Below are 14,476 nucleotides of genomic sequence, written 5' to 3'. Positions count from 1 at the left end.
TGCTGGATTCGCGTCTCCATGTGGACAAGCAATACATAACGTTTCTCAAACAATGAATTGGAGCTGCCTCGTGACATGTTGTTGTTAATAGTGTAATTTAACATACTTTTTTTGTCTTGGTGGATCATTAATGAGATTTATTTTTTATTGCCAGCAGAAAAATGGAGAGATAGCTGATGGCTGATTGTGAATAAATGGAGCGCTGTGATGCTAATAAAATAATTGCAGAAAGGACTCTCAGCTTTTAAAATAAGTTATTTTTCTTCTTGTTGGTGGCGGGACAGCTCAGGCTGAGAAACGCACCCGGAGCACCGTATTATAACACAGAGGTACGTCTTAAAAATGCTGCGTTTATTCACAAGCAATTTCCACGATAAGGAATTAAAGTATTTCCAAACCGCGTCTTGTTTAAAGACACGTGATATGTTCAAACTACAACACACCTATCTATAGTGAACAAACTAAATCCAACACTTGTGCAGTCAGTGCCTGGCTTGGTGTCTATTTACCACCACTAAAAAAGCTGCGTATGCTTGGACACACCCTAAATGGGTTTGTACCATTTGTGCAGCTCATTTTCCTGTGCGCCATCAAAATAGAGACTTTTAATGTACTTTTGACAAACAACAAACTTGTAAGGGTTTTAAAGATGAGTGACTGATTTTCTTTTGTGTGCATCATCAATATCTGTGCGTAACCTCAGTGCAACAGAGCTGTGTTGCCTGCGCTGAGAATTTGAGAGTTGCAGTACAATAATGCAAAAGTTTTCTCAGAAATCTTGTCATGTTCATGGATCCTTCAGGAATATAGTGGACTGATAGAGAAGGGGGATGCAATGAATTCACTGAGCAAACTGAGTTAAAAGACTGAAAGAGCTCTTTCATTTATTTGGTGCAAAAAAATAAAAAGCAGAAAAACTGTCAGGGAGAGACGAATAATCATAATCACTGCAGACATGTAGAGAATCTTAGTCACCTCATCACAGGCACAGCAGGATCTGTTTTCTGAGGTTGTTCCTCTGAACAGCTTTTATTTCTCTGTGCTCAGGCGTGTGTGTGTGTGTGTGTGTGTGTTTTGTCCACTGCTTTCTCTCCAACCATTTTTACCATTTTAATAACTGTCAGTCCTCCTCGCCACCCCTCTCTCTCACAGCCAGTGCTGTCAGACACCAGACGTACATTTTTACCCCATTCATCCTCAAGAATCACTCCCTTGTCTTTCCACTCATCCAGTGAAGGAGGGATTCACTTCTCATCCCAGCGTCCTCTCCTCCCTGGTGTGACTGTTATTATGGCAGCAGGTGATTGTGGTCATCCTGGATAGCAGCTCCACAGTGTCTGTGATGGGCTGATTAGCAGCACTGTGATGAGGGTTTGCTTGAATGTCGCGTGCGCCCATGTGTGAGAACATGTGGGCGCACGCGCATCTTCTTCTGAAGTTATCAGAGTGCTGTTTGAGATCCCAAAGAGTGTCCTCTTGGCGTGTCTGCACCATCCTGCCTCAGGGAGGGTATATCTGCCATCACGCCGCGTTGTTTTGACACCGTTTGAAGCTCTGAAGACTCTCATTACGCTGCCGATAAGAAGAATTAGCTCACATCGCTGTGTGCTCACGCTCGTGCTTAATCGTTATCTATCCTTAATTGTTGTTTTCTGCTGAGATGTCTTTGGTACCAAAACATTGACATCCCCAGGCTGATGCACAGACGCACACACTTCCAAACTATGTCCTTAAAGCCTTCCCAGTACTGTAGGTGCACACCCTCTGGTGCCTTTGATGTTCTTATTCCTACATTACCCATAAACCCACAGGACCTTTTCCTGTCCCTCACTGGGCCTTATTGGCTCATTATAATACAAGAAGACATTTGAGCACTTCTCCTGTTGTGTGCTGAATTTTTAACTGCTCCTCCAGTCTCCTGGAAAAAAAAGTTCTCCTTAAATTATGTCCAGAGCGTAACGTTGTAGCTAAATGTGGAAGAGAGTGGAATGACCCTTATTACAAATAATGAAAATGCCCTTGTAAACATTAATTGTTAATAACAAAGTGGAACATTTACAGTTGAAGAGGAATAAGTGTTTTGCCACCTGTGGTCCTTTTTAAATTTTAATTAGTTTCCCACAGTGTGCTGGAGTTGGTGCCTTTTAAAGTATTAGGATGCCATAAGGCAGCGTACCATAGACTTCTTCATAGTCTTTAATGATGGATGCATGTTCAATGGACTGATTGTAAATGGCTCTACAATAAAGTGTTTCCACAATGACATGTAAATTGTTATCTTGTGCTTATTATTACATTCACCTTGTGCAGAGGAGAAATGTATATTGTGGTGGAACGAAAGTGGATATTGTTTGGCAGTGGAGACAATTAGAAAAGGGGTAAGATAATTATTATTCCAGACACAATTTGCTTTTCAAAGGCCACTGAAAGAGCAAAACTTGACTGGATTTCATGGAGAAGGTGGCATTGAGAAGAAGTTTTCCCAGTTTGTTAAATTGCCCTCTTGAATTTGTAAAATAACTAGCTGCAGCAATGTTTTGCAAAGCTGATCACCACATTGTTTTGTCTTGTACACCACATACAGATTTGTTTATTTGTTGAGTTCTGGAGTATGACAAGAAAACGAAAAGTTCTCCCTGTACTTGGTAGCGATTGCTTCATAGATGTGCGTGCGTGTGATGTTGGCTTGTTTTCAATTTGCTACAACCGGTTTGTAGTCTACTTTCACAGGGGGTCCGGGCATTAAACATGTTTGAAAACAAAATGTAACTGCCGATAATACATCATTTAGATGTGTAACGATCCATGACACGGAAACACAATACAAAAAATAACCATGCACTGCAGCTACAGCAGGGAAAGAAAAAACTCACTCATTTCATGTCTGCGACAGAGCACAGCTGACACACTCTGACCCAGCTGTGTGCTGCAAACAGTTTGAGTTAGGGAGAATCATTTTTATCTTACCGTTATAAGAGCTGCAGGTGTCTCAATGTGCCATCACCTGAGGTCCTTCTATTCTTTCAGGTATTTACATAAGGTTTGTCTCAAAGACCAGCTGAACCAACTGCACCTTACACCCATGCCACATGGAGTGCAGGTACTTAGTGAAGATATTATACAATATGGAAAATTGGCTTGGCTGATATTGGCTGAGTATCAGCCATGTCAATTATCGCATCGGCCGATTATCGGCCTAGCCGATTATCGGCCTATCCCTACAGAGCACCCAGTGGGATTATCGGCCAATGCAAATTAAAGGTTTATCCCTACAGAGCACCCAGTGGGATTATCGGCCAATGCCAATTATCAGTTTATTCCTACAGAGTACCCAGAGGGATTATCGGCCGATGCAGATTATTGGCCCAGCCAATTATCGGTCTATCCCAAGGATTTATACACTTGGCATGACTTTGACAGGAGTTTGAGTTCTCCATGTGTGATTTCTGGGCTATCTCGTTTGCAATGTCTTGGATGGTGACACGACACGACGGTCATGCATGATCAAAGCCCGTATTCTGTCAATGACTTGGTTATTTCAGCTTGTGGACGGCCGGAACTAATGCGCACACATTTCTGAAGTGGTTATGCTACTCCAGGGGTGGCCAAGTTCGGTCCTCAAGAGCCACGTTCCTGACACTCTTAGTTGGTACACAGTGCTTCCGGGAAGCAAGTGATATTACGAACTACTTGACACTGAATCTTTGATCAAATGAATAATAAAGACTCTGGAAATCTATGTAACATTATGCAACCACGAGTGAAACTCTATGGGTTGAGTAATGTACATTCTACATCTTTGAAATGCCCCCTGGTGGCACTTTGGTGAAATAATGTACATAATCAAGGTATTCTGTTTATTCCAGAGGATAACATAAATGCTATAATGCCCCTGTTGTTGGTCTGTGATGACAAAGTGAAAATTTTTCACGGACATACACAGACACAGGCAGACATACAGAGATGCAAACAGCTGCCTTTTCTATATGAGATGTGTATATTTTCGTCAGCTACAGCAAATCACTAAAATGTCTCAAACTGTGCATCACTTGACACTTTGTGTCAATCAATCCTGACAATCCATGATCCCTGTTCCAGAATGGAAAGACATGCAGAGAGACAAGTCAGAACTACAACAAAGCACTTTCCTTCACATATATTAGGATTTTTATTGTTATTTATTGTCTCTTTATTTTGCTGTGAGTGAAAAACAGCCTTCTATGGGCTTCTGTACATTAAATACTGAGACTGACACCCAGTGGACATATTAACGCCTGTGCAGCTATGACGAGATGACAGTCAGGGGACCGTCTCCGAGTAAGCCGCGCACATCCTCACTCGTGCAGACAGAGAAGCTTGTATAGTTCTTAAGGGAGCTCTGACTTGATTGTATGTTTGTGTGTGTGTTTTATTTTGTAGGCTAAAGCCCTTCACATCGTACAAACTACGCATGCAGGCCACCAACGATGTAGGAGACAGTCCCCTGAGCAAAGAAACGGAGCCAATTACAACACTTCAAGATGGTGAGAGATGGCAGACACTGATGGACAAGAGCAGGAAAAAAAACAGGGAGACAGGGAGACATGCATGAGGGCGAAACACTATAACGGGCTGGGTGGAATAGAAATGACAGTAATGTGGAAACTCTGTCTGCTTCACTTATTTATTTTTTCAGTGCCTGATGAAGGTCCAGTCATCCTCGCAGTGAAACCGACAACCACGACCTCAGTGCTGGTGCAGTGGAAGGTAAACCAATGAAGCATCCATAAAGCAGGCTAATCGCCTACTCGGGGGAGTAAGAACCCTGCAGACTGACCCACTCAATACGTGTATGTGTTTGTTTGTCTGGATGCAATTATCATGATTGATTCACCCAGGAAAGGTCAAAGGGCAGTGCAGAGAAATTGAGGGAAGGAGGGATAGGGCTCGATAATCGTGGGAGCTGGAGAGAAATGTTCTTAATGAGGAGAAACCAGCAGGAGAGAAGCCGGAGGGTGAGCGAGGCCAGCATCACCCGTGTGCACCCTCAGAGGAAGACACGAGACAGCGCGATAAGCTAGATCAGAGCAAGTGCGACGTGACGAGACAGTAAATACTGCATGGATGATTCACCACTTGTTTGTACTCTGTTTGAAAATGTCTTCTCTTATATCTTTGAGACTTTTGTCAAAAAAGAACAGGGGGTGGGAGGGGCAGCAGTCACCACCAATTTCATCACCAAAAGTGCCAAACCCACTGAAGCATCACTTTGTGTATGCAGGTTACGGCCACACCAAGCCGCTGATGTTTTAAAGTGGACTGTAGTGATAAAGTGCTGCTCTGCCAGCCTGCCACTGTCCTGTCATTCAGCTGCTCCATGCTGATGACACTCAGACTGTGGAAGTGAGCATGACAGTGTTTTATGAGAAATCCGGTGCTAACGTTTGTTTCTTGTTTCCTTGTGTGTGTGTGTGTGTGTGTGTGTGTGTGTGTGTGTGTGTGTGTGTGTGTGTGTGTGTGTGTGTGTGTGTGTGTGTGTGTGTGTGTGTGTGTGTGTGTGTGTGTGTGTGTGTGTGTGTGTGTGTTTGTTTACATGCATCCAGCGTCCTAGTGATGAAAGCATTAACAGGGTGCTGATTGGGTATCGGCTGTATTATAAAGAAGTCCCTGCAAACGGCTCCATTTTCACTGAAGACCAGATGTTCAAAAACACCACCACCAGTGGCCTTGTTACGAGTGAGTAGTATCTTAAAAAGCAGCACATCATCTGCTCGATTCACTTTGCAGAGTGTTTTTAATATGTCTTTTTACAGTCACATAAACCCACAAGAAAATAATTTAATCAGATATAAAAAAGTAAGATGTTCATCAATACAACCACACTGTAAAATCTGACGAGTTAGTTTGTTATACAATTTGAGGAAACTACTTCCAAGTAATACAAGTAATTCCAACTTTGAAAACAATTCTTTCTTGAAATTACCCAATACAACTCATTCCATTCTTGATATTGGGTGTTGCAGCCCAGTCTCACTTTTTTTGTGTGTGTGTGTGCGCCCGTCACAAAATGAGTTAAATTTTCGTGACGGGTTTTTTTTTTTTAACTCACTATCACTAACCCTACTGTCTTATTGTATGGTTGTGAGACTTGGACACTAACGCGCTGGTCAGATTGAATAATGAACGATGAATAATGAGCCATGTAGCATGAATTTTTTTGTGTGAGTTGAGTTATTCAAGAAACGTGGGAGAATAGTGACACTTAGAGGCTATTAGAGGCAGATTATTCAGTTAACGAGGCTCATCTCTGAGTGTGGCGCTAATTTTGTCAAGTTCAAAATTTAGCAAAAATAGTGCAGTGCGATTTGTGTACGAGGTACAACGAGGACAAACGAGGACGTTAGAGGCATGTTTGTAGTGAGGACGAGGCTGTTAAAAGCCCATTATCCGAGTACCTGGCAGCTACGAGGACAAGACAGAGCAGGTTCCACTCTGACAAAGCCCCTGTACCCTTTTTAACATCTGTTTCTTGCAGTCCCTTCAGAAGAACGTCATATACGTGGCTCAATATTTGAATAATCACTGAAATTTCTGAAAAATACATATGTGGCTCATTATTCATGGCTTTATTATTCGGTCTGACCAGGGCTTAACCCGTGACCTAAGGCGATGAATAAATGACTTTTGAACTTGGTCTTTTCAAAGGATCATTGAGTACTGCTCGAATTAGTTTGTTCAAAATGAATGGTTACTTTTGGAGACTTAAATAGGGAGTATCAGTTATATTGTGAAAGAATGCCAGCAACAGCATTTTGACCATGTGGCACATTTCTCAGGGCATATAGTATTCTTTCTCATATAATCCCTACACAACTTTTGGGACTGGGGACAATTTTGTGTTGAATCTCTTGCCCCGAGGCACTGAGACATACAGTAGTTGTTGGGAATCAATCCACTGATTCTGTCTCAGGAAACCAGAAAAATAAATAAATGTCACTTATTTATAGACCAGCAAAATATGTCATTAATCTTAAATGGAAAAAAAACTGGCAACCAGATAAAACTTAAACTAGAATCTGTAATTACTGAACTAATGGCCCAGTCACACGGCACATGACGATTCCTGAATGAAGGGAAAAGTAAAAAAAAAAAAATCACAATTCGTTGAGAAAAGGTGGATGAAAGAGCTTTATCACTAAACAGCCTGCGAAACAAGAGCGCAAAAGGGACGAAAGAGGAACTTAACAAAACCAAAGCTAACAATCCCGACGCTTTAAATTAAACGTGCCTGGAGCCACAGCTGGAGCAGTGTGTGTCTGCATCTCTGAGTTCCAGGACTCAGCGCTGGGACGGAGCTCATAGCGCCTGAGTCCTGGAGAAACTGCAAAGAGAAGCTGTGGAGATCTGTGCGCACGTCGGTGGACCACCTGCTCTGGTTCCTCGTCCAGAACAAAAGAGGGATCATCTTTTTCATCATCAGAATCCTCACTGTCTGTCAACATGCTGTGCGCTCCATCTTGCTCCAATTAAAAAAAAAAACCCTTTGGTGTGCCGTGGTCACTGCTGTATCACTGTATTATGTTCTAAGCCATATATTGATTTATAACAGAAAACTGTCAAAACGGGAATAAATATAAGTGTAAAGTTGATTGAATATATCAGAGTAGTAAATTGATCAGTGCGTGTGAATGCGCATTGACTCCCCATGTGCAGTTATTTCCACCAGCTGCAGCTGATTCACAACGTGAATTCTGCCTTCCAGAACAGCTCTTTATTAATCATTTGAATCATCTACCTGTTGCCACATGTACAGAATGGCTGGATTGGCATTCGTACACTCATATTGTTATATTTAATAAAAAATAATAAGCGCATGCAGCAGCTGCTGCTGCCGCTAATGCTGCATTCAAGTACCGTCGGAAATTACACAACTTTTTTGTTGTTTCAAATTCAGCAGTTGAAAAAAAAATGCAGGCAAACAGGCTGAGTTTGCCCTGTACTTTCCGATGGTACGTAAACACAGCAGCAGCCTCAGTGATCACAAACCGGCTTCTGTACTGTGTAAAACATTCAGCTGGTCAAACGAAGTCAAACTAAACAATAACGTTACAAAAACTAAACAAACGATTATAAAACATCAAGAACGACATCAAAATGAAACACAGGCAAACTGAGGTTTTCTCTGCCCTTTGTTCAAATTTTTCAACAGTTGAAAAATCCTGACAAAGCGGCAGCTACAGGAACGAAGCTGCACAAAGGTTAAACGATGCCAATGAAAGTCAATGAAAGTCCAGATTTCTTGTTTCATTAGGGCTTCGTTGCCCTTCGTTAAGTGCCGTGTGACTGGGCCATAAAGAGGAATGACCCAGGCAACTGTCGCTTAAGTGATCAAGTAGGTTTTCCATAGGCCTAAATGTTGGGGGATCAATTCCTGGTAACTCTTGTTTGTGAAACTACCCATGAGCAAGACACATTAACAATCTGCCCCTGAACCAAATCTGATTTCAAATATATATATATATATATATATATATATATATATATATATATATATATATATATATATATATATATATATATATATATATATATATATATATATATATATGGCAGGTTACCATGAAAAAGGACGTCTGCTATAAAAAGCTTATTAAACCCAGATAGAAGTCTGAAAAAAGATATATTTAAGTTGGTGTGAGTTCAGGTAAATTCAGTATTAAATATTACAGGTTGTTTGAGGACTATTGTGAATTATTCATTCATTCATTTTTTTTGCTGCTTATCCCGGTGTGAGTCATAGTGGCAGAAGCCATCTGGGAGATTTAATCCTGCCAGCGTGTTCTGGGTCTTTCCCGGAGTCTCCTCTCAGTTGGATGTGCCTGCAAGACAGGCTTGTGCAAAATTCTGAATTTGGAATTTCAGTTCAATTCATTTGGAATTTGAATTGAATTGGTTCCACCCCACAGGATGTTGAATTGGAATTGCAGGAAGTGGAATTAAATTAATTGCAATTGAGAGAAATTCCTTATAGCCAATTAACAGGAAGAATTTCTCACGTTTAACAAAGGATTTGGCTTAAATACTAAAAATACTTTACAAACATTAAAATTAAACACAAATTCCCTCCATTTTGAATAGTATGTAATATTCTTTTTATTTGAAAAATGAATAAATGACCCAAAATTGTGGTAAATACAATAATCAGTTATCACAGTTCTTAATTTATAGGGTAACATTGTTGCATCTAACTGCCATAAGTTCCTCAAAGGTTTTATCATTGAGATGACTTCTTTCTGGTCGGAATATCTTTCCTGCAACACTAAAGATCCTCTCAGCAGGTGCAGAGGATACAGGTATGGCCAGATATTTGCGGGCAAGTGCAGTTAGGTTTGGAAAACTGCTCTAGTTTTCTTTTTAAAAAAACACCAAAGGATCAGCATCATCTATCAGGCATGGTTTACTCGAGACGGAGTTCATGCAAGGCTATGTCAACTGGCACAGTAACTGATTGGCTTTAAAGTGTAGGAAAAGAGTCTGGGGTATTTCCTTGTTTGGGTACTGATGTCAGAGGTGCCATTGACTTGTGGGGAGGTGGATTTGATTTTTGCAGAGAGGAGATTTTTTAATTAGGATGAACTCTTCACCAATGTACCAGTCCACTTTGAATTTAGAATGTCCTCAAATTTTTGAAGATGTTTATCACGTGAAGTTTGTAAGGTGGACATAGCACATGTTTTGTTCCCAGTCATCCTCACATTTTTAATTGTATGTCGTAACCCTTTGGTACAAGGGATAGAAAGCCTGATGTCACTGACTTCTGAAGCTTCCTCAAAAGGTTCTAACACCTCACAAAGCTCCTGGGTGATTTTGAATTCATATGCAGAGAGCTGGATGGTGTAGTTGAGCTCAGCAAGGACATCGCTGGGAACTGGTAGGACTGACCTCAACATCTTGAGCTGGCTATTCTAGTGGGTGACATTAACAGGCTGAAGTTTATGCATTCCCTCCAGGACATCAGTAGCATGTCTGGATTTATGGCAAAAAGAGACAAGTTTTGGTACTTTAGCTAGGAGGGTTTTTGTCGAGCTGTCATCGTCTATAGCATCACCGACCACTAGTTGTAGACTATGAGCAAGCAAGATTTTCTTTCCAGAGGAAAGTATGAAATTTTCTCCTCTACATTGACCACTTCTAGATCAGAGGTGTCATCCTCTTCATCCTCTTCACTCTCAACATGAATTGGTGGAAACACTGTGTATGCCTTTATCATATTTGAAGCATTGTCAGTTACAATGAAAGAGACCTTCTTCTTCTTCTTCTTTCAGATGTTCCCGTTAGTGGTTGCTACAGCAGATCAATCGTTTCCATCTCACCCTGTCCTCTGTAACTTCCTCTGTCACACCAACCACCTGTCCTCCCTCAGCACACCCATAAACCTCCTCTTTGGCCTCCCTCTTCTCCTCCTGCCTGGTGGCTCCATCCTCAGCATCCTTCTCCCTATATACCCTGGGTCCCTCCTCTGCACATGTCCAAACCATCTCAATCTCACCTCTCTGACTTTGTCTCCAAATCGTCCCACCTGAGCTGTCCCTCTGATGTGTTCATTCCTAATCCTGTCCATCCTTATCACTCCCAAAGAGAATTGCACAAAGACACCCTGTTTTAAATTTTGAAATTCTCAAGAACATCCTCATAAACTTGGCAAATATTCTCAGCTGTGTGCTTGCCTTTAAAACACTGACAGCTCAGCTGTTTGTGGAGAAAACGATACATTTGAAGGCATCATCTTAGGCTCTGGAAAATACTGATTGAGATTTTTCACCTTTTTCTGAAATTTTATGGACCTAACAAAAAAAATATTGATCCATTGAGAAAATAATTTATTGATTAATCAGTTAAGATAATCTTTAGTTCCATCCCTATTCACACCTGGACAATCTGGTGGAAAATTTGTGCCAAATCAATATCTGGATACATATCGGCTCCCCTGTGGTGTTTGTAAAGAAAGAAAAAAGTGAAGTGGATTATTATCAATGTGCAGTTTTCTTTGCTTCTTTCACTGATTATTGATCTCATTCTGGCTTTTCTTTTCAGAAGCGAAGAGCACCTTTAAGACAGTGAGCAGCTCCTCGCTTACAGAGTTCGAGCTGACACGTAAGTGCTTTAAAAGTGTGATGCCTTGAGTGGCAATTCCATCTTCTGTGTACTTTACATGCATTTTTGTGTGTTTTTTTTCCTGTAGAGCTCAGGAAGTTCAAACACTACCAGATTGTTATGACGAGCTACAATATAGTTGGAGAAAGTCCACCTTCCGCCCCATTTGAAGTGTTTGTTGGAGAGGCGGGTAAGTACAGACCCAGCAAACTGAATATTACAGCATGATGAACACATGCACATTAAGATGGATCACACCCACAAAGGACAGAAGCTAAAGGTTTCCGTAGTTAATGAGACTATTCACTTGTTTTACTGGTTTCTTTAAACTGAGCGTTCTGGGTGCATTGAGAAACATTTATTTTGAAGCTGAATATTCAGATCTTTGCTTTTATTACATCAGTTACCTGGGGGTAAAATGAGTCTTACAGCCTCTGCTGTAGACTTCCTTCTTGATGTAGCATTCTGTTTGTCTCTGTTCGCTTTTCCTCGCTCTGTTGTCACTGTTGTCTTGTTCTCCTCTGTCTTGCTTTGTCCTATGAAGACCTTCTCCTGCCTCCTGAGCGACACTGCCTTTAAAAGACTCCCTGGTGTTCTTTGATAGGGAATGCGAGTGTGTGTGTGTGTGTGTGCGCACGTTGCATGAATGCACATGCAATGATCTGTATGATGCCACCGGTTGTGTAATGACGGATCATCTTCTGTTCAACTTTCACTGTAAATTTGCACCACACATATCGATTAGCACATGTTTGTATAATCTATGTGCACTTAAACTGCAACAGTACATTGCTACAAACCTTAAACACTGCTAACTAACTTCTGTGGTGTGACCGGTTTTGTTTTTTCTGAGCACAAATATGCCTTAGGGTGCAAAGCCTTAAAATAAGTAGTTTGACATGTATGCGGATTGTTTGGTGTCCATTTTTTTTGTGACTTATCAGATTCAGATTCTTTATTGTCATTGTAGCAGGTATAACGAAAGGTAAGGTGCAAGCCTTTCAGTGCAAATATAAACCAACCTGAGTAGACCACATGCCAGTAAACCAGTAAACCACATGCAAACTGAAAAGGTTTGAGGAAGAACACAAAATAAACACAAAATTTAACAGAGTGAAAGAGGTGTGTTCAAAGCGCAAATTCACACTCATCTTCAACCGCTTACCTGGGATCGGGTTGCAGGGGCAACAGCTCCAGCAGGGGACCCCAGGCTTCCCTTTCCCGGGCTACATTACCACCTACGACTGGAGGATCCCGAGGCGTTCCCAGGCCAGTGTGGAGATATAATCTCTCCACCTTGTCCCAGGGTCTCCTCCCAGATGGACGTGCCTAGAACACCTCCCTAGGGAGACGCCCAGAGGGCATCCTTACTAGATGCCCAAACCACCTCACCTGGCTCCTTTCAACGCAAAGGAGATTGTATATAAAAAGAGAAAAGTATGTACAAAACTGGGGATATTTCAGTGGCAGTGGATATTACATATTTACAAATATCACACTCATTTCAAGTGTCACCCAAATCATCAGTATCAGCGTACTTTAGGAATCTTGTGAATTCTATGAAATGGAAGACTTACTTTGCCCCTGTGGTTGGAATGACCAACGGCACAAGAATGGTTGTTTTTTTCCCCATCTGTCTAGTCAGTAAAACGCACTTTATACTGACAGACCCCCAAGCTGACAGGGAAAGTGGGACATCATGCTTAGAGATTTATGCACTACTTAGCATACACATTCATTTTGTGCATGCTAAGCACAAAGTGGGATGTGATGGTCTACTGGTTAAGCGTTGGGCTTCAGACCAGAGGATCCTCGGTTCAAATCCTAGCCTGACCGGAAAATCACTAAGGGCCCTTGGGCAAAGTCCTTAATTCCCTATTTGCTCCTGGTGTGTAGTGAGCACCTTGCATGGTAGCAGTCTCACATCAGGGTGAATGTGAGGCATTTGATGTGTAAAGTGCTTTGAGCGTCTAATGCAGATGGAAAAGCGCTATATAAAGGCAGTCCATTTGCCATTTTGTAACATTGATCTGTTGTACTAATGAACCATCTAAGAAATCAGCGCACCAGCATTTCTGTTGAGTGAAATTTTATTATTATTTCATTTATATGTTAGCACCATTAGCACCAACTGAGCAATAATTAGCAGGTAGCTTGTTGACACGAAGTCCAAAGATGGCGCAACGGTTATGCACACAATTTGCTGTTCATACCTTTAAATACACACACCCAAGCCAATCATTTTCAAAACTTCCATTCCACAAACATATTCATTAATCAAACACCCAAAGCTAAGATACTTGGTTATCCTTGGTTTAGCTAGTTTGTTTTAACGTCTTTGGTAGCAGGTTCAGACTTGAAAATGTTCTACCCCGGTCACACCAGTCTTGCGCCCATACTCTACTTCTCGCAGTGAGTCTGTTGAAGTTTGGCACTGCCAAGATGGTGACATTGTGGTCGGCCATTTGAGCTGAAAAACGCTCTTCAGAAAACCTATGGGTGGACCTTATATAGAGGGTTTGTCCATTATATAAACAGTCTGTGTTTCTTATGCAAGGGTTATGTAATATGATTGATTGTGTTGGTATGGTTTCGTAGGACATACATATCGCACACAGCAGAGGGAGAGGTGATGATAATTGGGAGCGGGAGCAGGGAGGCAGAAAAGTGATGAAATGTGGTGCTGTGACCTTTTCTTTAGCCTGAGGTGCACATCGCTGTGTATTTGTGCACGTGTGGTGCAGTCGAGTAACAAAGTAGTGCTTTAGGTTTGTTGTAATTGGTAGTATAGAGTTTACTTTGGCGCTGTAACACCATGATACATATTCTTATACTGAAATGCAGCAACACACTTTATCTGAGCCACAGTGGGATTGTCTAAATTCCACTATTGCATCACAGCAGGAATTCCCTGAATTAACCGAGGACTATCTCCAGCTGAAAACAAAGCTTCCTAGTGAATGTCACTCTGGTGTACAGCTCAACATTAATCGAGTCAAGAATCCTATAATGCTGATTATTTTGTGGTCAGGTTTTTTTTTAAATGCAATGTTTTATGTTGGGTCAGGCCAGTTTGATCTGTCCATTTCCAACAACCGTTTGTCGGTAGAAATTGCATCATATGGCCGATTTGCACTGATGTCATAGATCGGGGGGATGGATTGATTTCCAGCTTAATGGTGATGAAGCTTTCTGTGACTAAATGTTCCCTCTCTGTGTTCAAATCTTAATTGGTTAAAGATACTCTCCAGCTTCATTTTAAACTATAAAAAAGTCAAATTATGCCTAAATAACATGTTTATCAAACAAGGTCTGAGCCCACATCTTATCCTTCTCTGAAATT

General features: G+C 41.3%; 1 protein-coding gene across 3 annotated transcripts in view; it reads left to right on the top strand.

Annotated features, from left to right (window-relative positions):
* The window catches only part of LOC117527072 (protein sidekick-1-like), a 747,725-nt gene that overhangs the window by 690,433 nt on the left and 42,816 nt on the right, over positions 1 to 14,476 (top strand). For all 3 annotated transcript variants that reach the window (XM_034189250.1, XM_034189251.1, XM_034189252.1), the window contains 5 exons: positions 4,420 to 4,523; positions 4,676 to 4,746; positions 5,583 to 5,715; positions 11,074 to 11,133; positions 11,222 to 11,323. In XM_034189250.1, coding sequence (XP_034045141.1) covers positions 4,420 to 4,523; positions 4,676 to 4,746; positions 5,583 to 5,715; positions 11,074 to 11,133; positions 11,222 to 11,323 — 470 coding nt within the window. The remainder of the gene's footprint in view (positions 1 to 4,419; positions 4,524 to 4,675; positions 4,747 to 5,582; positions 5,716 to 11,073; positions 11,134 to 11,221; positions 11,324 to 14,476) is intronic.

The sequence above is a fragment of the Thalassophryne amazonica genome, chromosome 15 (genome assembly GCF_902500255.1).
Source record: "Thalassophryne amazonica chromosome 15, fThaAma1.1, whole genome shotgun sequence".
NCBI lineage: Eukaryota > Metazoa > Chordata > Actinopteri > Batrachoidiformes > Batrachoididae > Thalassophryne > Thalassophryne amazonica.
Note: the sequence above shows the minus strand (reverse complement) of the source record. Positions and strands in the feature narration are given on the sequence as shown.